The 21464-nt window shown below is 46.0% G+C and overlaps 1 protein-coding gene across 7 annotated transcripts in view; it reads right to left on the bottom strand.

Annotated features, from left to right (window-relative positions):
* The window catches only part of PALD1 (phosphatase domain containing paladin 1), a 151835-nt gene that overhangs the window by 31530 nt on the left and 98841 nt on the right, over positions 1-21464 (bottom strand). For 5 of the 7 annotated variants that reach the window (XR_014828072.1, XM_084997230.1, XM_084997226.1 and 2 more), the window contains 2 exons: positions 5040-5229; positions 4117-4764 (listed from right to left, as the gene is read on the bottom strand). Coding sequence is in view for 5 of the 7 variants with exons in the window: in XM_084997226.1 (XP_084853352.1) it covers positions 4444-4764; positions 5040-5229 (511 nt within the window). In the remaining 2 variants the exon portion in view is untranslated. Of the gene's footprint in view, positions 1-4116; positions 4765-5039; positions 5230-21464 lie in introns of those variants that run through there. The other 2 variants (XR_014828071.1, XM_084997228.1) reach the window with 1 other exon arrangement.

Below are 21464 nucleotides of genomic sequence, written 5' to 3'. Positions count from 1 at the left end.
TTGTCCAAAGAACCCCACTTTACAGATGAGGAAACGGAGGCTAAGAAAGGTTTGATGACTTGCCTGAAGTCTCCCAGTTGCTTAGTGCTGGGAAAGGTAAGATTTGAACCAGGGGTTCTGCTGCCAATGGCCCTGAGTATGTCCTGCTCCTGCTCCGAGGCCACACCCAGCCCAGCTACCACAGACCTGAAGCAGTGCCCAGGCACCTTCTGTCACCCCACCGCTCCTGGCCAGGGCACAGGGGTCTCATTAGGGTCCCTTCCCTCTGGCCCCTCAACCTCCACTCTGTACCATCTTGCATTAAAGGCTCCTGGCCCACCCCAGCTGCCCCCTCCATCCTCCACAGCATTTGGAAATGACTCTCCCAGCTGCCCATAGCTCTCCAGGGGCTAGAAAAAGGGGCACGCTTGGTGTCCCTTTCGGGGACACTCACTGAGCCAGACTCCCAGCTCCCAGGCCCACCCTCTGGACCAGAAGAAGGTGGGGAAGGCTGGCGGGAATCTCGGGGAAGCTGAAGGGAAGGTAGGGGACACACACTTACTGGGCATCCTTGTGTCAGGCACTGGGCTGCTCTGTCACTCTAACCCCCTCGGCTGCCAGGCAAGGACCCACAGGCAGGACAAGAGGGGGACGTGCTCAAAGCCATGCAGACTGGCTCAGAAGGCCCCACTCCTCAGCAGCCACTCCCTTCCATTCCCAAGGGCTCTCTCCTCTCCCACAAGGCCAGCTGCTAAGGGAGCAGCCAGATGCCAGAGGCAGCTCAGGGGAGGGACCTGGGGACAGGACTCCAGCTTGGCTAGACCACCCCCCCCTTCCCCTTAAAGAGCAAACTGGGCAAAGGAGAGACAGAAAGACTGTGTTTAAGCTGGAGCCGCCAGTCTAAACATAAACATCTGTTTATGATCTCGAAAACAAAACAAAAATACGGTTCGCCGAACCAATTCACAGGGCAAATGACATGGTAGGAGATTCTATAACTTTGTTAAGAACGTCGACTGCTTTCAAGTCCTTTGGAAACCATTTAAAACCATGTAAATGTCTTATTAAGCAAACCGTGCAAATTAGCTTAGAAACCATGAGTAAATCCCTCAGGATTCTTATCCGGTACTTTAAGCAGGTGCTGCAGGGGCCCCAGCTGGGTCAGACGGTAGCTTAGCCTTGGTTTTCAGCTGCAGCATATCTGAAAATAACACTAAGGCTTTCCTTGAAAAGGCTGAATGATTTAGATGCTCTGGGCAGTTCCTCCCTAATTATGTTCCCCCAACGGTTTCCAAAAGGCATTTGGTTTGCTTATTGTTTTGTTGTATCAGCAAAATGGGCAAAAGGGCCTTTAGTGGTACCATCTGGAGTGAAGAGCGTTCCCACAGTCCACCCAGAACAGATGGGTGCAGCGGGCCACACCCTTGCTCACTCCGTGACCTCGAGCAAGTGGGTTCCCCTCCTGGTCCGCATGCAGGTCCTCACATCACCTGGACATGCTAACAGCTAGATCAGTTCGAGATCCCAAATGGGTCCTCCCTGGGAAAGGGCCGGATGTGGGAGCCCCCACAGACACGTGGGGCGCAGCAGCATCAGGAAGGGGTCCCAATGAGGGTTGAGGCCAGTCCTGCCGCAGATCCCACAGGCAGCTAAGGAATCTAGCCTGCAAGGCCAGAGGGGTCAGGAGCAGGAAAGCACTATCAATGCCTTTTAGAGACACAGAAACTGAGGCTGGGAAAGTTGAAGCAATCTTTCAGGCACATGTTAGATAGTACCTGTCACTCAAACACTCATGGAGCCTACTGTGCGCAGAGCTGCAGAGACAAGAAGACACACCCTGCCCCTGCTCTGCCGCTCTCACCTCCCAGCTGAGACCTGCTCCTGCTGAGGTCGATGCTCCCCCTCAGCACACCTGCTCTGGAAAATCTGTTTATGAAGACACGATCCTGCCTGTCCTCAGCCAGGGAGCGTGGGGCTCCCTGGAGAGCATGCCAGCCACGGCCCGCATGGGGAATCCGAGGCAGGAGGGACCAGCGCTTGTCCAGAATGCATCAGCCTAGGACAGGAAGGAGGGAGACAGGGATCCAGGCAGCCTGAAGGGAGTGGGGTCATCTCACACGGCCACACACCCCTCGTGCTTCCTTTCTAAGAGAGTTATAGACAGGAGGTTGCTCTGGCCACTCAGAGTCTGTATTTTTCAGATTCTCACCCAAACCCCTTGTGAGAAAACTTAAGCCACTGGACCATGACATAACCGCCCCATGTGACCTGAGTTCATTCCCATCTTGCACGCCCAGTCACCCTCAGTCATCCTGATGGAAATGCCATCCAGGGATCCAACAGAACCCATGCCTGACCACCTCAGGGGGCGCCTTTCAGAACTCTCTGCAGCCACCAGGACACAAGCTCTAAGTGGCTGCTTCTCTGTGAAGGAAAGGCTCCCAAAAGTTGATGCAAAATGATATTGCAGGGCACAGTGAGCAAAGTAACGGTTGTGTAGCATGTTAAAGCCACACCATCTAATTGAAAGGCCTGTCAATTTTATCCTCCAAAGAATTTGTCCTTCTTATTTGGAAGGGTTAAAATCATCCTTTTATGATATGGTAATGTTGTGAGCATGGTTCATTTCTTTCTTTCTTTTTTTTTTTTTTTCTTGCTTTTTAGGGCCACACTCGAGGCATATGAAGTTCCCAAGCTAGGGGCTGAATCGGAGCTACAGCTGCCAGCCTACACCACTGCTACAGCAACACCAGATCCCTAAGCCACTGAGCAAGGCGAGGGATCAAACCCGCATCCTCATGGATACTAGCTGGATTTGTTTCCGCTGCGCCACAAAAGGAACTCCCGGTTCATTTCTTTTTAATGGACCAACTTTGCAAAAATTTGCATCCTACCATTCTTTTGAAAATTCTCTTTGTCTCTGCAGTCAAAAAGCTGAGGAACCACTGGAGAGAACACATAAAAGAACCCCCACCCACACTGGGGGCGGGGAATCACAGTTTTTATATTTGTTTTGAGAGCCTGATATAAACTCTGGATCTTTTCCTAGAAGTTTTTAAACACAATTTCACACATAACTTCAAGACTGAAGCCCATGGAACCCTCAGTGAGGGAAAAGGAAGACAGGCACCACCATGAGCAAGTGCCTGGCCAGGCACTCAGACAGCCAGAGAGGCTCTTAGGAAATGCAGTTTCTGTCTGTCTCCAGGCTCTGGGTTAGTGGGTGGTACCAATCCAGATGCTTGCATGGATCCAGAGAGGAAGGGAAAAGAAAGAGCACTGGGCAGGGAGTCAGCACTCTGGCTCTGGCCCTGGCTCCCTACATGACCTTGGCTATCAATGCCCCTCCAGCCTCAGATCCCTCCTTTGTTAAGTGAAGAGGGGTACGAGCCCCCTTTAGGTATCATATCCCTGGAGTGAATGAATTTCCAGCACTGAATGCCATATTCCAATAGTATGAAAACACTCACCAAATCTTCATTCATTCTTTCTTTTAAAAAACATTTACTGGAGGAGTTCCTGTCGTGGCGCAGCGGTTAACGAATCCGACTAGGAACCATGAGGTTGCGGGTTTGATCCCTGCCCTTGCTCAGTGGGTTAACAATCCGACGTTGCCGTGAGCTGTGGTGTAGGTTGCAGACGCGGCTCGGATCCCGTGTTGCTGTGGCTGTGGTATAGGCCGGTGGCTACAGCTCCGATTCAACCCCTAGCCTGGGAACCTCCATATGCCACGGGAGCGGCCCAAGAAATAGCAAAAAGACAAAAAAAAAAAAGACAAAAAAACATTTACTGGAGTTCCCATTGTGTTGCAGTGGAAACAAATCCAACTAGGAACCATGAGGTTGTGGGTTGGATCCCTGGCCTCGTTCAGTGGGTTAAGGATCCAGCGTGGCTGTGAGCTGTGGTATAGGTAGAAGAAGCAGCTCAGATCCCATGTTGCTGTGGCTGTGGTGTAGGCCGGCAGCTGCAGCTCTGATTCAGCCCCTAGCCTGGGAACTTCCATATGCCACAGGTGTGCCCCCCAAATAACAAAACAAAAAAAACAACAAATGAGATGCCCCAAAGCAATGTATGAAACCCCCCTGCAGGCATTCAATAAATAGAATTCTCTTTCCCCTTCCCTGGGAAATGCCAATGTCTTGTGAATGATCAATTTATCAAACATTAACTGACCACATTCTGTGTGCCAGGCCATCACAGACCCTGAAATGCAAAGAATGGTCAACTCCCAGCCCTTCCTTTAAGGAACTCAAGTTAGTGGAGGCACACACGGTCGACGCACAACCTTGTGAAAGTGCTTTTGAAAAGTGGGCACAGGGGTGCGAGGCTGTTCACACAATTCTTCCAACTTTCCTGTGGTTTTGAAATTTTTCACAATGAAAACTTGGAGGCAATGTGGGCACAGCATCTTGAGACGTCAGAGCCCTTTCTCTGGGTATCTTGAGGGCACTTAGATCATGGTGGTCAGGAGATGTGACTCAAGCTGAACTCGAAGCAGAAGGAGCAGTGGGTGAGAGAAAGGGGGGAAGGCACGCCAGGCAGAGGGAAGAGCAGAGGGGAATTCCGGAGGTGTCCCTGGATCAAGGTGCCCGGGCTTCCTCCTTTGCCAAATGAGGACAGTAGCATGCCTACCTCCTCAGGCTGCCATTGAACTACTGGAGGTGACGACATCCTCGGAGCGCTTGAAGGAGGGCTGTGCTGGACATGGTCTGCTTGTCTCCCCCTCGACTCCCCATCTCTGGAAGCAGACCCACCCTGTGGAGTGGACCATGTCACTGGGACTCCCTGCAATCAAAGGAAGGCACTTATCAAAACCAGAGAACAAGAGAAGGGAGACGTCAGGACATCTGTGCCCCTCCACCAGCCCCAGGCTCAGGGATGCTGCTCTGGCCCTGGCTGTCCCCTCCACAACTCAGTTTCTGAAGACACCCACAGAAGGCTCGGGCAACACTGTGCTGCTCTCTCGTCCCTTCAGGTCTAGGGACAGATACCGCTTCCCCCCTGTAACCAGTTCCTGATCACCTCTCATTCCAAGCTGGTTCCCTTAACCCTGCCCATACCTCTGCAAATGGTCCTTTAATTAAATCATCTTTGCAGTGGCGCTGAGGTTGCCATTGTGAGCTGAAGTTTGGACTTGCCATCACCTCTACCTGGAGTAGAACATGAGCCACGACAGCTGCCGACCCGCAGGCACCCTGCGTGGAGCTTGGGGTGGAGACCAGGACTGAGGCACTCTGTGCTCTGGGAAAACTGGAAAAACAGGTGTTTAGATAGTCAGATATTTTCAGGAGAAGATTTTATGTGCCCACTTCTTGCATCTCCTCATATCTAGAAAAACACTAAAATCCTTCATGGTGATGTCTGCTCCTTGTGACTGGTGGTCACCTTCAGGAGATCAGCAACAAACTTTTGTAAGATGTGTGTGTGCTGCATGCACTTCCCCCTCAACCTTGATCATCTCCTGATATTCCCCCTTTTCCTCCTTGGGTGGTATTTCAGCCCAGTCTGTAGTTAAGGATTAAGAATGTCAAGGTCATCTGTAAATGCAGTCACCTCCAAGGGTGAGAGCAGGTGAGCCCTGCGGGCTGTGAAAACTCCGGATACCATACCGGCCCAGAGAGTGGAGGCGCATATCAAAGGAATGATTTCAGTGAGCCCAGGTCTCTTTTGTTCCTGCTCTTGGCCCTTTGTTGCAAAGATTCCTATATATCCTAGCTCCTCCCTCACTGCCTGGGCGCAAAGGTTTCTCAGGGTTCCCTGAGATGCTGTCTCCTGGGCCTAGGTCATTTCACCCCAAATAAAACTCTCAACTTTCAGGTTATGTATTTTTTTTAGTCAACACCATCTATTCTTCGTCAGGACCCTAGTTTCTACAGGGCCTGGTATATAGTGTGAGCTATTTTTATATAAACATTATGTTTAGGTATATGTTCAAGTTCCCTCTGCCAACCCAGTCCTCAAAATGTCATCAAGAATATTTATTTGGGGAGTTCCCGTCGTGGCGCAGTGGTTAACGAATCCGACTAGGAACCATGAGGTTGTGGGTTCGGTCCCTGCCCTTGCTCAGTGGGTTAACGATCCGGCGTTGCCGTGAGCTGTGGTGTAGGTTGCAGACGCAGCTCGGATCCCGCATTGCTGTGGCTCTGGCGTAGGCCGGTGGCTACAGCTCCAATTCGACCCCTAGCCTGGGAACCTCCATATGCTGCGGGAGCGGCCCAAGAAATAGCAACAACAACAACAACAACAACAACAAAAAAAGACAAAAGACAAAAAAAAAAAAAAAAAAAAAGAATATTTATTTGGGGGGAGTTCTCATTGTGGCTCAGCAGGTTATGAACCCAACTAGTATCCATAAGGATTCGGGTTTGATCCGGGCCTCACTCAGTGGATTAAGGATCTGGTGTTGCCATGAGCTGTGGGGCAGGTCATAGATGTGGCTCGAATCTGGCATTGTTTCAAGTGTGGTACAGGCCGGCAGCTATAGCTCCAATTTGACCCCTAGCTTGGGAACTTCCATATGCCTCAGGTGTAGCCCTAAAAAGTAAAATACTACTACTACTAATAATAATAATAATAATAAAATTATGTCTTAAATTCAATGCCAGAATTGAATAATAATAATAAGTCAGAAATAATGAGGAATTCCTGGTAGATGTTGATGGAACCTGATAGGCAGGGGAGATGACAGCCATGCAGGTGAATGCCTTTGAGAGAAGATAAGTTTTAAGACAGCTTTCAGCTCAGATGCCAAGCCAGGAGGAAGGAGGAAGCCTGGACCCCCAACAAGACATAGATTGGAGAATCCTAACAGAGACAGCTGGAGAATCTGGCTCTCCCTGTACCCCTTCAGGAGCCCGGGTCAAGTCAGGGTACCAGTAGAGTCTGCCAGGTGGTACCAGTGACTGGGACACTTGGAACAACATCCTAGTGCTGATATATACCTAGCACCCTTGTCCAGAAGGGCAGCCACCAACACATCCTATCATCAGCACGTCTCATTTGTCCCCAGTAGTCAGAAGTCCAGGCTGTGCTAAATACGCACAGGTCTTCCAAACAGGGAAACCTGAAATCTCAAGACAAAGATGAGTATACAACCCAAACGCACCAAACACTGAGGAAATTCACCAACATGAAAAACAAACACCAGGAGTTCCCATTGTGGCGCAGCAGAAACAAATCCAACTAGTATCCATGAGGTTGTGGGTTCAATCCCTGGCCTTGCTCAGTGAGTTGGGCATCCGGTATTGCTGTGAGCTGTGGTGTAGGTCGCAGATATGGTTCGGATCCTGCGTTGCTGTGGCTGTGGTGTAGGCGGCAGCTGCAGCTCCAATTTGACCCCTAGCCTGGGAATTTCCATACACTGCCGGTGTGGCACTAAAAAGAAAAAAAAAAAGAAAAAAAAAAAAAAACACACAGACACACAGCAAATTCAATAAAAAGAACACCACCCAAGGAAAAAGAGCTAACTAAATAAGCCTTCAAGTTAGAATGAATTGGAAAACTTTCAAATTAAAAATGTGAGCTGGAGGGGTGGGGGTAGGAAATACATCAACTATACACTGATTAGAATGGCTAAAGTCAAAAAGAGAGACAATTCCAGAGTTCCATCCTGGCACAGTGGAAACGAATCTTACTAGGAACCATGAGGTTGTGGGTTCGATCCCTGGCCTCGCTCAGTGGGTTAAGGATCCCATGTTGCTGTGGTTGTGGTGTAGGCCGGCAGCTACAGCTCTGATTAGACCCCTAGCCTGGGAACACCCATATGCCATGAGTGCAGTCCTAAAAAAAAAAGAGAGAGAGAGAAAGAGACAATTCCAAGGTTGATAAGGAGGTGGAGGCACTGAAACTCTCACATGCTGTTGGTGGGGATGAAACCGTCTGGGAAAATAGGTGGGCAGGTTCCTAAGATGTTAAACATACACACAGCATATGATTCAGCCATTCTTCTCCTAGGCATTGACCCAAGAGAAATGAAAACATAGGTCCGAAAAAAGACTTACACATGTTCATAACCGTTTTGTGTGTAATAGCCAAAACTTGGAAACAACCCAAATATCCGAAAACAATTTGGAGTAAGCCACTGAGGGTAGGCCATACAGTGGAAACTGCTGAGCAACAAAGAGCAGTGACCAACGGATGTGCTTAAACATGAATGATTTCAAAATAATTATGCTGAGTAAGAGAAGCCAGATAGTAAAGAATACACACTGAGGATTCCATTTATATAAAACCCTAGAAAATGCAAACAAATCTATGATGACGAAAGCAGAACAAAGAGTGCCTGGGGAGAGAGGTGGGGAGGGAAATTACAAAGGGACATGGGCGAATTTTTGGAGAGGATGGATGTGTTCATTGTCTTGATTATGACAATTTCACAGGTGTATGTATACATATGTAAAACAACAAATTATACACTTTAAATAGATGCAGTGTACTGTATGTCAATTATACCTCCATAAAATTGTTTTTTAAAAACTTTATGGAACTGTAAAAGCAAACAACCCAATTTAAAAAAATGCACAGATCTAAATAGACATTTCTCCATAGAAGACATACAGATGGCCAAAAAAACACAGGAAAAGATGCTCAATGTCACTAATCATTAGAGAAATGCGAATCAAAACTATTATGAGTTACCATCTTTCACCAGTCTACAAATAATAAATGCTGGAGAGGGTGTGGAGAAGAGGGAACCCTCTTATACTGTTAGTGGGAATGTACATTGGTATAACCACTACGGAAAACACTATGGAAGTTCCTTAAAAAATTAAAAATAGAACTACCATAGGATCTAGCAATCCCACTTCTGGGCATCTATCCAGAGAAAACCATAATTTAAAAAAATACACACAGTGCCTGGCCGCACTCAGCTCCCTGCAGGCTGTCCCGCAGCCATCACCCCAAGCTGGATACTGCACACTCTTTAGCCTCATGCCAATACCTGCACACCCGCCATCTTCCTGCCTCCCTTGGGGTCCTGGGCCTAATACCCCACTGCCTGCAGAATAAAGCCTCAGCCCCCGTAAAAAAAAAAAAAAAAAAAAAAAAAAAACATACACCCCAATGTTCATTTCAGCACTATTTACAATAGCCGAGACATGGAAGCAACCTAAATGTCCATCGACAGAGGAATGGATAAAGAAGATGGGGCACATATACACGATGGAATATTACTCAGCCATAAAAAAGAGTGAAATACTGCCATTTGCAGCAACATGGATGGACCTAGAAACTATCATACTAAGCGAGGTTAGAGAATGAAAGACAAACACCATGTCTTTCTATAGGTAGAATCTAAAAAAAAAAAAAAAGGATAACAAATGAACATATTTGCAGAACAGAAACTGACTCATGGACTTTGAAAAACTTATGGCTACCCAAGCAGACAGGTTGGGGGTGGGAGGGATGGAGTGGGGGTTTGGGATTGGCATAAGCACATTGAGGTATACAGAATGATTGTCCAACAGGGACCTGCTGTACAGCACAGAGAATTCTACCCAGTATTCTGTGATAATCTATGTGGGAAAAGAATCAGAGAGAATGGATATGTGTGTGTTTGTGTATGACTGGGTCACTTTGTTGTAAACCAGATATTATCACAACCTTACAAACTAAATATACTTCAATAAAACATGGAGTTCCTGTTGTGGCTCAGTGGTTAACGAATCTGACTAGGAACCAAGAGGTTGCGGGTTTGATCCCTGGCCTTGCTCAGTGGGTTAAGGATCCGGCGTTGCTGTGAGCTGTGGTGTAGGTCACAGATGCGGCTCGGATCTGGCATTGCTGTGGCTGTGGCATAGGCTGGCAGCTACAGCTCCAATTGGATCCCTATCCTGGGAACGTCCATATGCTGTGGGTACAGCCCTAGAAAAGACAAAAAGACAAAAATAAATAATAAAACTTCAAAAAAAAAAAAACTTTTTGGAACTAAAAAAAAAAAAGAGAGAGAGAGAAAGCTTTGTATTGGAAAAGCACTATTAAAATGAACAATATTTTTCTCACTTATTTTTGTGGATGTTGGTTTATATAAGGTACCTCCAAGTGAAAGAGTGAGAGGTATAACTAGCAGTGACTTGATAAATCTTAGTAAGCTTTTGGGGGCATGTTTCCATAAACGAGAGAGTTAATGACTCCTATATCCAGGGAATATATACTTTTGCAATTCAGGTGTTCCCCACATTCTCTTGCTTGTAATAGAATTGAGGAGTACCCACTTGACTGGCAGCCAATGGAAAAAAAAATTTTTTTTCATGTTTTAATGAGAGCATGACGTGATTTTTGCCATGTTACTCAGAAAAGGCTTGTAGAATTGAGTGGCACTACTACAGCAAAAATTCACCTTCATCTGTAGTTTACGTGATCACAAATTCTCAGTGCTCACATTTATAAGAATGAAAATAGGAGTTTCCGCCATGGCTCAGCAGACAAATCTGACTAGTATCCACGAGGACACAGGTTCAATCCCTGGCCTCACTCAGTGGGTTAAGGATCCGGTGTTACCATGAGTTGTGATAGAGGTGGCAGATACAGCTCCGATCCCGTGTTGCTACGGCTGTGGCGAAAGCCGGCAGCTACAGCTCCAATTCGACCCCTAGCCTGGGAACCTCCATATGCCATAGGTGCAGCCCTAAAAAGATGTTAAAAAAAAAAAAAAAGAAAAGAAAGAAAATAGGTTATTTGACTATAACTATAAAGAGAAAAATGTATAATTGTGACCAAGAAAAACATGTAAGATATTCATAAACATCAAAATTGAGAAAGACAATCACAGATGTAAAGGAGGCTTTTAAGTATTTAAGAGACTATTACATATGATTTTACATTTAAAAATTTTGAAAATCTTGACAGACGTCCATGTGTTACTCTGGGAAAAATGCTGACATTTTGCCAAAATTGATGCAAGAGAAAAGTAATTGGCCAGAAAAGGACAAAAAAAGATTTAAAAAAATTTAAAACCTGGAGTTCCTGTTGTGGCACAGAAGAAACGAATCCAACTAGGAACCATGAGGTTGCGGGTTCGATCTCTGGCCTCACTCATTGGGTTAAGGATCTGGTGTTGCCGTGAGCTGTGGTCTAGGTCACAGACACAGCTCAGACCTGGCATTGCTGTGGCAGTGGCTGTGGTGTAGGCTGGCAGCTGTAACTCTGATTAAACCCCTAGCCTGGGAAGCTCTATATGCCACAGGTGCGACCCTAAAAAGCAAAAAAAAAAAAAAAATTTTTTTAATTAAAAACCCATTCGAGATTTTAAAAAATTAGCCAAGGGCGGGGGGGAAGGGAGTGGGATGGACTGGAAGTTTGGGGTTAGAAGATGCAAACTACTGCATTTAGAATGGGTAAGCAATGAGGTCTATCTTGGGATAGACCATGAGAGAAGCTAATATAAGAAAGGGAATGTATATATATATATGACTGGGACACTTTGCTGTACAAGTAGAAATTGGCACAAAAGAGTAAATCAGCTACACTTTAATAAAAAAATGAAAAATAAACAAAAGATTTTTTATGTTTTAATTTTTGTCTTTTTAGGGCCGCACCCTCGGCATATGGAAGTTCCCAGGTGAGGGGTCCAATCAGAGCTTTAGCCACCAGCCTATGCCAGAGTCACAGCAACATGGGATCCAAGCCATGTCTGCAACCTACACCACAGCTCATGGCCACACTGAATCCTTAACCCACTCATCGAGGCCAGGGATTGAATCCACATCCTCACTGATGCCAGTTGGGTTCGTTAACTGCCAAGCCATGACAGGAACTCCAAAAGATTTTTTTAAATTAGGATGGAAAGTCAGCGATGGTCACCAGAATGTGAGTGGATGTTAGGGGCAATGTCAACCACGTGTCTACTGTATGGACCCACGCGCACATGAGGACCTGCATATGACAAGGGCTGCAGTTCATGGAGTAGGGAAACTTGGCAACTCAATAACGTAGGGTCAATAGGATACCCATTTGGAAAAAATAAATTATTTTCTCTACCTTGTATCATTCACAAACATTTATTCCAGATGAACTGAAGAACAAAACATAAATGACAATACTGTATGAATCATCAAGGATAACACAGGAAGGAGATAAATAACTTTGAGTTGGTAAGGTCTGCTGACACTAAATCTAAAATAGGAAATGCAGAAATTTGAAAAATACACTCTAAAAGAATTACAAGACCAGATAAAATGGGATGAGAAAGGGCCATATATATTTCTATTGATCAATCTATCTACCTCTCATGAATGAAATAGATTGTATTAAAAATTTATGCCTAAAGGAGTTCCCTGGTAGCGTAGTAGTTAAAGGATCCAGCATTGTCACTCCTGTGGTGTGGGTTCAACCCCTGGCCTAGAAACATCACACACTGCAGACAGAAAAAAAAATTTTATGCCTATTAATTTTAAAAAGACAACCCAGAAGCTCCTGCTGTGGCGCAATGGGATCAGCAGTGTCTTGGGAGCACTGGGACATGGGTTTGATCCCTGGCCCAGAACAGTGGGTTAAGGATCTGGCACTGCTGCAGTGGTGACTGTGGCTCAGATCTGATCCCTGGCCTGGAGCTCCATATGCTGAGGGGTGGCCAAAAAAGAAAAAAAGAAGAAGAAAAAAAACAGTAACAAAAATAAGCAAACACATAAGAGAAGAAATTCAAAAGCCTGATAAACATGTGAAGAGATGTTCCATCTCTTTAGTAACTGGGAAAATCATGTTAAGATAAAAATAAAAGACTGTTCTTTTTCCTTATCAGTTGGGCAAAAACTAAAAAGACTGGTGACTTCAAACACTGGGGTGGAAATGGGTGTTTTCATAAATTGTTGGTGTTTAATTCAGCCCAGAAGACAGGCTCTTTTAGCTCAAAGAAAGAATGAAAATTACTTTTGGATAATGTCACCACACTGTCACGTAGGGTATACTGATGTGTGAGGTGGGCAGAGGGTAGGAAAAGAAAGAATACGCTAAGGGGAGGCACAAAATGAAACTTAAAAGATACTGTCATGGATAATCTATCAGAGTGACTCATAGGAAACAAGCAGTCTTGTGGGTGTTGAGGGGAACCTCTTAAAAGCACACAGAGGTTTGAAAAGCATCAAGTATGAGAACCACAAGACCCTGGAGGAAAGGTTTTCAAAGTGCTCATTCTTTCCCCTCATGCCCTGCCCTACCCACCCCAGGGAGGGCACACTTCCAGAAGGGCTGACATTTCTCTCCCATCACTGAGAATGTCAGAGAGGATTCTAGTACCCAGAGCTGGCACCAACATCTAACTCTGAAATGAGCATGGGCTTAGAGTCAGATATTCTGGGCACACAGATCAGTGGAACAGAATAGAGCCCAGAAATAAACCCATGCACTTACGGTCAATTAACTTTAACAAAAGAGGCAAGAGTATACAATGGAGAAAGACAGTCTCTTCAATATCAGTATGGAGGGGCCTCAAAAAGCTAAAAATAGATCTAGTAATCCTACTCCTGGATATGTATCTGGAAAAGACAAAAACACTAATTCAGGGGGAAAACAAACAAACAAACATGCACCTCAATATTCATAGAAGCACTATTTTCAATAGCCAAAATATGGAAGCAACCCAAGTGCTCATCAATAGATGAATGGATAAAGAAGATCGATCTATCTATCTAATAGAATATTACTCAGCCATAAAAAAGAATGAAACTCTGCCACATGCAGCAACATGGATGGACCTAGAGAATATTATGCTTAATGAAATAAGCAGACAGAAAAAGACAAATACTGTGTGATAGGACTTATATGTGGAATCTCAAAAATACAACAAACTAGTGAATATAACAAAAAAGAAGTAAACTCACAGGTATAGAGAACAGTTTGTTCTCTAGTTTAGTGGTTACCAGGGGGGAGATGGAAGGTGGGAGGGGCATGATTGGGGTAGGAGACTAATAGGCACAAACTATTAGGTATAAAATAAGCTACAAAGATATATTGTACAACATGGAGAATGCAGCCAATATTTTATAATAACTATAAGTGGAGTATAATCTTTAAAAATTTGAATCACTATATAGTACACCCATTAATTTATATAACATTGTGGGATGGGATTAAGATGGAGGAATAGAAGGACTGGAGCTCAACTTCTCTCATAAAAACAACAAAATTGCAATCAAATGCTGAACAACCTTCAACCAAATGGACTGGAAACTTTCAAAAAGATATCCCATTCCAGAGGACAAAGAGGAGGCCACATCAAGAGGTAGAAGGGGCAATTATGTGATATAAGCAGCCCCATACCTTCCAGGTGGGAAGCCCACAGACTGGAAAGTAACTGTACCACAGAGACTCACCTACAGGAGTGAGAGGTCTGAACCCCACGTCAAATCCCCACGTCTAGGGATCTGGCATTGGGAGAAAGAGCCCCTGGAGCATCTGGCGTTGAAGGCAGTGGGGCTGTGTACAGGAGTTCCAGGGGACTGAGAGAAATGGAGACCCTATTCTTGAAAGGTGCACACAGAATTTCATGGGCACTGGGTCCCAGGGCAAAGCAAGTCTCCATAGGGATCTGGGTCGGACCTGACTGCAGTTCTTGGAGGATCTCCTGGGAAAACAGGGGGTGACTGTGGTTCTTATGGGGGAAGGACACTGGAGGCAAAGCTCTCGGGAATATTCATCAGTGTGCCTTTCTCTGGAGGTGGCCCTTGGGAAAATCTGGCCCCATCCATCAGTGCTGAGAAGCCCCAGGCCAAATAATAATCCGGGTGGGATCACAGCCCCACCCATCAGTAAACAGGCAGCCTAAAAACCCCCCAGGCACACAGCCGCCTCTAATCTCACCCAGTGACAAAGCCCCACCCACCAGAGGGATAGGAATCAGCCCCACCTACCAGTGGGCAGGCAAAAGTCCTTCCCATCAGGGAGCCTACAGCAAGCCCCCATACCAACTTCAGCCACAAGGGGGGCAGACACCAGAAGTAAGAGAGGCTACAATGCTATTGTCTTCAAAAAGGACACCACACCAAAACCCTATAAAAATGAAAAGACAGGGAGCTATAACTCAGATAAGGGAGAAAGAAAAAAACTCCAGAAAAACAGCTAAGTGATTTGGAGATTATCAGCCTCCAAGAAAAAGACTTTAGACTGTTGATGCTGAAGATGTAAGACACTGGAAATAAACTGGAGACAAAGATTGCTAATTTACATGGAACACTGAGCAAAGAAATACAAGATTTAAAACTTAAGCAAGCAGAGATGTAAAATACAATAACTGAAATAAAAAATTCATAGAAGCAGCCAACAGCAGAATACAGGAGGCAGAACAAATAAGCAAGGTGGAGGACAGACTAGTGGAAATCACTGATCTGGAACAGGAAAGAGAAAAAAGATTGAAAAAAAATGAAGAGAGTCTCAGAGAACACTGGGACAATGTTAAACACACCAACATCCATATTATAGGGGTGCCAGAGGGAGAAGAGAGAGAGAAACAGACAGAAAAAATATTCAAAGAGATAATAGCAGAAAACTTCCCTAACATGGGAAAGGAACCACTTTCTTTCAAATCCAGGAAGCGCAACGAGTACCATATAAAATAAACCCAAGGAGGAACACCCCAGGACACATATTAATCAAATTGACCAAAATTAAAGACAAAGGGAAAATATTGAAAGCAGCTAGGGAAAAGAAACAACATACAAGGGAACCCCTATAAGGTTATTGGCAGATTTTTCAGCAGAAACTCTGCAGGCCAGAAGGGAGTGGCACAATATACTTAACGTGGTGAAAGGAAAAAACCTCCAACCAAGATTACTTTACCCAGCAAGGCTCTCATTCAGATTTGAGGGAGAAATCAAAAGCTTCACAGATAAGCAAAAGCTAAGAGAATTTAGCAACACTAAACCAGCTCTACAACAAATACTAAAGGAATTTCTCTAGGCAGAAAAGGAAAGGCCACAACTAGAAACAAAAAGACCACAAATGACAAGGCTCATCAGTAAAGGCATATATACAGTAAAGGTAGGAAATTATCCACACACAATTATGCTACCAAAATCAGAAATCATGAGGAAAGGAGGGTACAAGTGCAGGGCACTGGAGATGCACTTGCAATTAAGAGACCAACAACTTAAAACAATCTCATATATACATAGACTCCTATATCAAAACTTCAGGGCAACTGCAAACCAAAAATCTACCATTGATACACAAATAAGAAAAATTGACTCAAATACAACACTGAAGATAGTCATCAAACCACAAAAGGACAGAACAAGAGAAGGGAAGAAAAAAGAGCAACAAAAACAATCTAAAACAGTTAATAAAATGGCAATAAGAATATACCTATCAATAATTACCTTAGGAGTTCCCGTCGTGGCGCAGTGGTTAATGAATCCGACTAGGAACCATGAGGTTGTGGGTTCGGTCCCTGCCTTTGCTCAGTGGGTTAACGATCCGGCGTTGCCGTGAGCTGCGGTGTAGGTCACAGACGCGGCTCGGATCCTGAGTTGCTGTGGCTCTGGCGTAGGCTGGCAGCTACAGCTCCGATTCGACCCCTGGCCTGGGAACCTCCATATGCCAAGGGAGCGGCCCAAAGAAAGAGCAAAAAAAAAAAAAGACAAAAAAAAAATAATAATAATAATTACCTTAAATGTTTATGGACTAAATGCCCCAACCAAAAGACATAGACTGGCTGAATGGATACAAAAACAAGACCCATATACTTGCTGTCTTCAAGAGACCCACTTCACTTCTAGGGACACATACAAATTGAAAGTGAGAAGATGGAAGAAAATATTTCATGCAAACAGGAATCAAAAGAAAGCTGGAGTAGCAATACTCATATCAGACAAAACAGACCTTAAATTGAAGAATATTTTAAGAGACAAGGAAGTATGCTACATAATGATCAAGGGATCAACCCGAGAAGATATAATTATTTTATTATTTATTTATTTGTTTATTTTTGTCTTTTTGCCTTTTCTAGGGCTGCTCCCATGGCATATGGAGGTGCCCAGGCTAGGGGTCTAATCCGAGCTATAGCTGCCAGCCTACACCAGAGCTACAGCAACATGGGATCTGAGCCGCATCTGCGGCCTACACCACAGCTCATGGCAATGCCAGATCCTTAACCCACTGAGCAAGGCCAGGGATCCAACCCGCAACTTCATGGTTCCTAGTAAGACTGCGCCATGATGGGAACTCTAAGAAGATACAACAATTCTAAATATTTATGTACCCAATATATGATCACCACAATATATAAGGCAACTGCTAACAATATCAAAAGGAGAAATTGACAACAACACAATAATAGTGGGACTTTAACACCCCACTTACAGCAATGCACAGATCATTCAGACAGAAAATCAACAAGGAAATACAGGCCCTGAATGAAGCATTAGACCAGATGGACTTAATATTTATTGGACACTCCATCCAAAAGCAACAGAATACACATTCTTCTCAAGTGCACACAGAACATTCTCTAAGATTGATCACATCCTGGGCTACAAATCAAGCCTCGGTAACTTTAAGAAAATTGAAATCATATCAAGCATCTTTTCCGACCACAACACTATATGACTAGAAATCGACAACAAGGAAAAAAAAGTACAAAAAACACAAACACATGGAGACTAAACAACATGCTACTATATAACATTGTGAAGCAACTACAATAAAACAGAAATAAATACACACAAAATTAAACACGTATGAGATTCTATTTTGAGCCACGAAAGTAGCATGAATTTTTTTTAAGAATTTTTTTTAATGTAAGAGGTAGTGCTAGCCAGGCTTAAGAAACAGTGGGCTCATTAACTGCTCTTTGAAATCATCAAATAGGACAGTTTGGGAAGACACACTGAAGGCGCCTCTCAAAAACCTTTGAATGGGCATTCCCCTTATTGGGGAAATAACCAGAGGTTTGCACTGCCACACACAGACTTGGGGGTATCTACCCAGATCACTCTATGTGCCTTGGTCCTGTCTTTCCCACCCAACCCCAACCCCTGAAAAGGTGAGCAACAATCTCCCGCCCTTCAGCCACCATCCACAGGCCATTGGCCCCACAAAGAAGTGCCAGAGCAGCGCAACTTAGTCAAGCTGGAATGGTAACATATGAAGTTAGAAACCCAGCTGGTCCTCTCCCTAAGCAGTGCCTCAACCAGAAAGAAATTCATTTTCAAAAGTATTAAGTATTCACACAACGAAATGTTATGCAGCCCATCAAAAATGTTTCCAAGGTTAAAGTCATAGTGAGATGTTTTTACATGTACATTTAGAGAGACAGAGAGTGATCAATTTCTTATACTAAATTGACTGATGCCATGTTGGAAGCTGGCAAGTCCAAAATCTGCAGAGCTGATGTCCCAGTTGAGGGAAAAGTCAGGCTCTTGGGCTAGTCAGGCCTTCAACTGATTGGGTGAGGCCCAACCACATTCGAGAGGGCCATCTGCTTTACTCAGTCCACCCATTCAAATATCAATCTCACCCCGAAACACCCTCACAGACACATCAGAATTCTGTCTGACCCAATATCCAGTCACCCTGTAACCCAAGCAAGTTGACACAAAAAAATCAACCATCACAATCTGGTAAATGAAAAGCGAGAATAATAAATAAAAGTTTCTGGTCCTAATTGCATCAGGCCTACGTGAATGAATTGTGTGCTTGTGGAAGAGATATGGCACACACGTGATGGGTATATTCATAGACTCAAGCAAGAAGGAAATGGATGCAGACGTTGAGAACATGATTTTGAGCCTTGCGAGACGGCACACGATTTTTGTTTTCTTCTTTCCTTCTTTGTTCTCCAAGCTCCCTCTGGGTTGAAGGAAGCTCCCATCTCCTATCAGACCTTTGTTTCCCCCTCTGCAAGTGTCATAACCCCGGACCTGCTCCTTAGTGTGAATACAGAAGGGAGCAAGCAGCACAGGGCCCAGCACAGACCAAGTGCCCAGCGGGCCTTAGCATGTGTCCTGTCTGCCCTCCTTTAGGCCAATGTGCAGAGGGAGACCAGGTTTCCCATTTGCCCATTATCCCTCAGCCCACGTCAAGATAAGCGGGGCCAGGGCCCTGCTGCCAATTCACAAGAAGGGAGGCCTCCCCAGGTAGCCAGGCACTGGCCCCAGCCCCCAGCAAACTCTAGAACTCAAATCACCCTGGAGCTTCCTGAGCCCCTTGCTCCGTCCTGAGCCACACAAAGACAGGGAGGTTTTCCAGAAGTCTGGATGTCTCCCCTAATCCACTTGCAACAAACCTGCAGAAAGGCTCTCCCAGTGGGCTCGGTGAGGACTGCCCGCTGCTGTCGGCTTCCCCTGGGACATTGGTGAGTCAGCCCTTGGTTAGGCCTCTCCCTGGCCTGCCACCCACCACCCACCACCCCACATCCTAGGCTGCCCCACGCCTGCTCTGGTTGTTCCAAAAGTCAATGTTTTCCTAAGAGAATGGCTGCATGAGATGCCAAGGAATGACTCTGTCCCCTCAAACTGGGGCTTCTAGGACAGAAGACCTGGACGGGGCTCATGCAGCCCCCAACAGCCAGACGTCCCCACCTGCCCCAACCCCCTGCCATGACCCCCTCCCTCCCTCGGGCTTCCCTGACTTAGGGAACTTGTCTCCACGTCGCTACTTGGGTGACACCCCAGCTGGACTCCTTGGCTCCAGATCTCATAATAACAAACTACAGAACAAAGACAATTCCTGCAGGAACACCTATTGTGTATTAACACGGGTCCCACCCTCCAAAATAGATGTAGAAGAAATCAAGACCCAGAAACGCAAGGTGACCTAGAGCCACAATCTCAACTGCCAGGGTCTTGATGCTGAAACCATCCTTGCTGCCTGGGCAGAGAGGGGTGTGTGCGTCACAGACTATTAGGAGGCCAGAGAAGCAGGCGGGGGTATTATGTCCAGGGACCGCGCAGCCGGGAGAGAGCCCAGCCAACCCACGGACTGCTCCACTCACAATGGGACCTTCTTGCCATAATCAGAAGGTGGGAAGTGGGAGGGGGACCTCGGAGGATAAAGTCAGTGATTGAATTTTCGTAGCTAGCATATGATCATGTCTTAATCGTGTGCATAAAAGATGAACAGCTTGTGTTCATCTTTTTGTTAAGATAAAGATGAACAGAAAGGACTATGCGGATTCTTTTTTTTTTTTTTTTTTTTATGGCCACACCTGCAGCATCTGGAAGTTCCAGGGCTAGGGGTCAAACCGGAGCTGCAACTGCAACCTACACCCCAGCCACAGCACCGCCAGATCCAAGCCGCATCTGTGACCTAAGTGGCAGCTTGCAGCAACGCCAGCCCCTTAACCCACTTAGCAAGGCCAGGGATTGAACCTGCATCCTCACAGAGACAACATCAGATCCTGAACCCACTGAGCCACAGTAGCAACTCCTAGGACTGTGCTGATTCTACAGGTGAAATTGGGGGGAGGGGGGTCTCTACTGGACACAGCAGGAAAAGGTGAGGCAGACTACATCTGGGTGGATGAGCCATCCTTCCAGCTTATCCTAAACTGGTCCTTGTGATGAGCCGAGAAACCAAGAGCCTCTTCCACGGAGTAGGACCGATTCCCGGAGTCTGTCCCAGGGACAGTAAGGGATGACTGAGGTGAACAGAGTCATGAGCAGCTCAGACCATCAGTACTGGATGGTTTCCTGGGGCACAGCGGCCCGACCTCAGACACAGCATGACCCCCGGTTCCCTGTCCCCAGGGCCCATGACATCAGTGTCTCTTTGTCCTAGGATCTCTATAAGAGGAGAACAACAGAAATCAGGGCCCCAGGCTGAACTCTGATCACATCTCACTGCCCTGTTCACGGGTACCCTGCACCATCCCAGCTCCTGCACCACCCGGAAGAAAGAACTGCTTCACTTTCTCTTCCCTGAAATACCATAGGCTCCAGGAAGGCAGAGCTGTCCCAGTACTCAGCCCAAATTTTACCTGTTGAATCACTGTCCACAGCCCATGTGCCAGTATTGCCACCTTACACACCCCAGCTATGCAGAACACTGCACCAGCTCATTACCAGGCACAGGTGCATGCCTAAGTCAGACAGGGGCCCAGCTGGACCCAGCTAAGGCCCATCAAGTCTGGACATGGTGGCAGAGGGCTCCTGGGAGGCTCCAAGAGAGAAGGCATCGTATGGGAGTGGGAGCCAGGCGCATTGAAACCACAGGCCTAGGGTACCCGGTCCTCTGGGGGCAGCAAGAGGATGGGGTAGCAGTTCAACCAAGTGACCTAGTCAGCCTCCTTAGCTCCAAGCAAGCACAGACACGGGGCTCGTTCCAGCTGAAGTGGGGGAGGGCACGGGTGATGTCTGAAGCTGGGGACGCAGCAGGCAACAGAGGGTAACCAGAAGTGTGGTAAGTGGGGAGACGACTCCTAAGCACCCCAAAGGTGAGACGGCAAAGGTGCCTAAAACTGATTGGGAACTTCCTGTGTGTCAGGGGTCATTCCAAAGTTTCACAGGTATCCATTCATTTCATCAGAAACCTCAGATGCTGCTGACAGAGAAGCT

Source organism: Sus scrofa, chromosome 14 (genome assembly GCF_054392235.1).
Source record: "Sus scrofa isolate SSC_HxYL_T2T_F1_AM1 chromosome 14, Sscrofa_HxYL_maternal_Yorkshire_Landrace_v2.0, whole genome shotgun sequence".
In the NCBI taxonomy this organism is placed as follows: Eukaryota; Metazoa; Chordata; class Mammalia; order Artiodactyla; family Suidae; genus Sus; species Sus scrofa.
The sequence above is the reverse complement of the archived record's forward strand: the minus strand, read 5'-3'. Positions and strand labels throughout refer to the sequence as shown.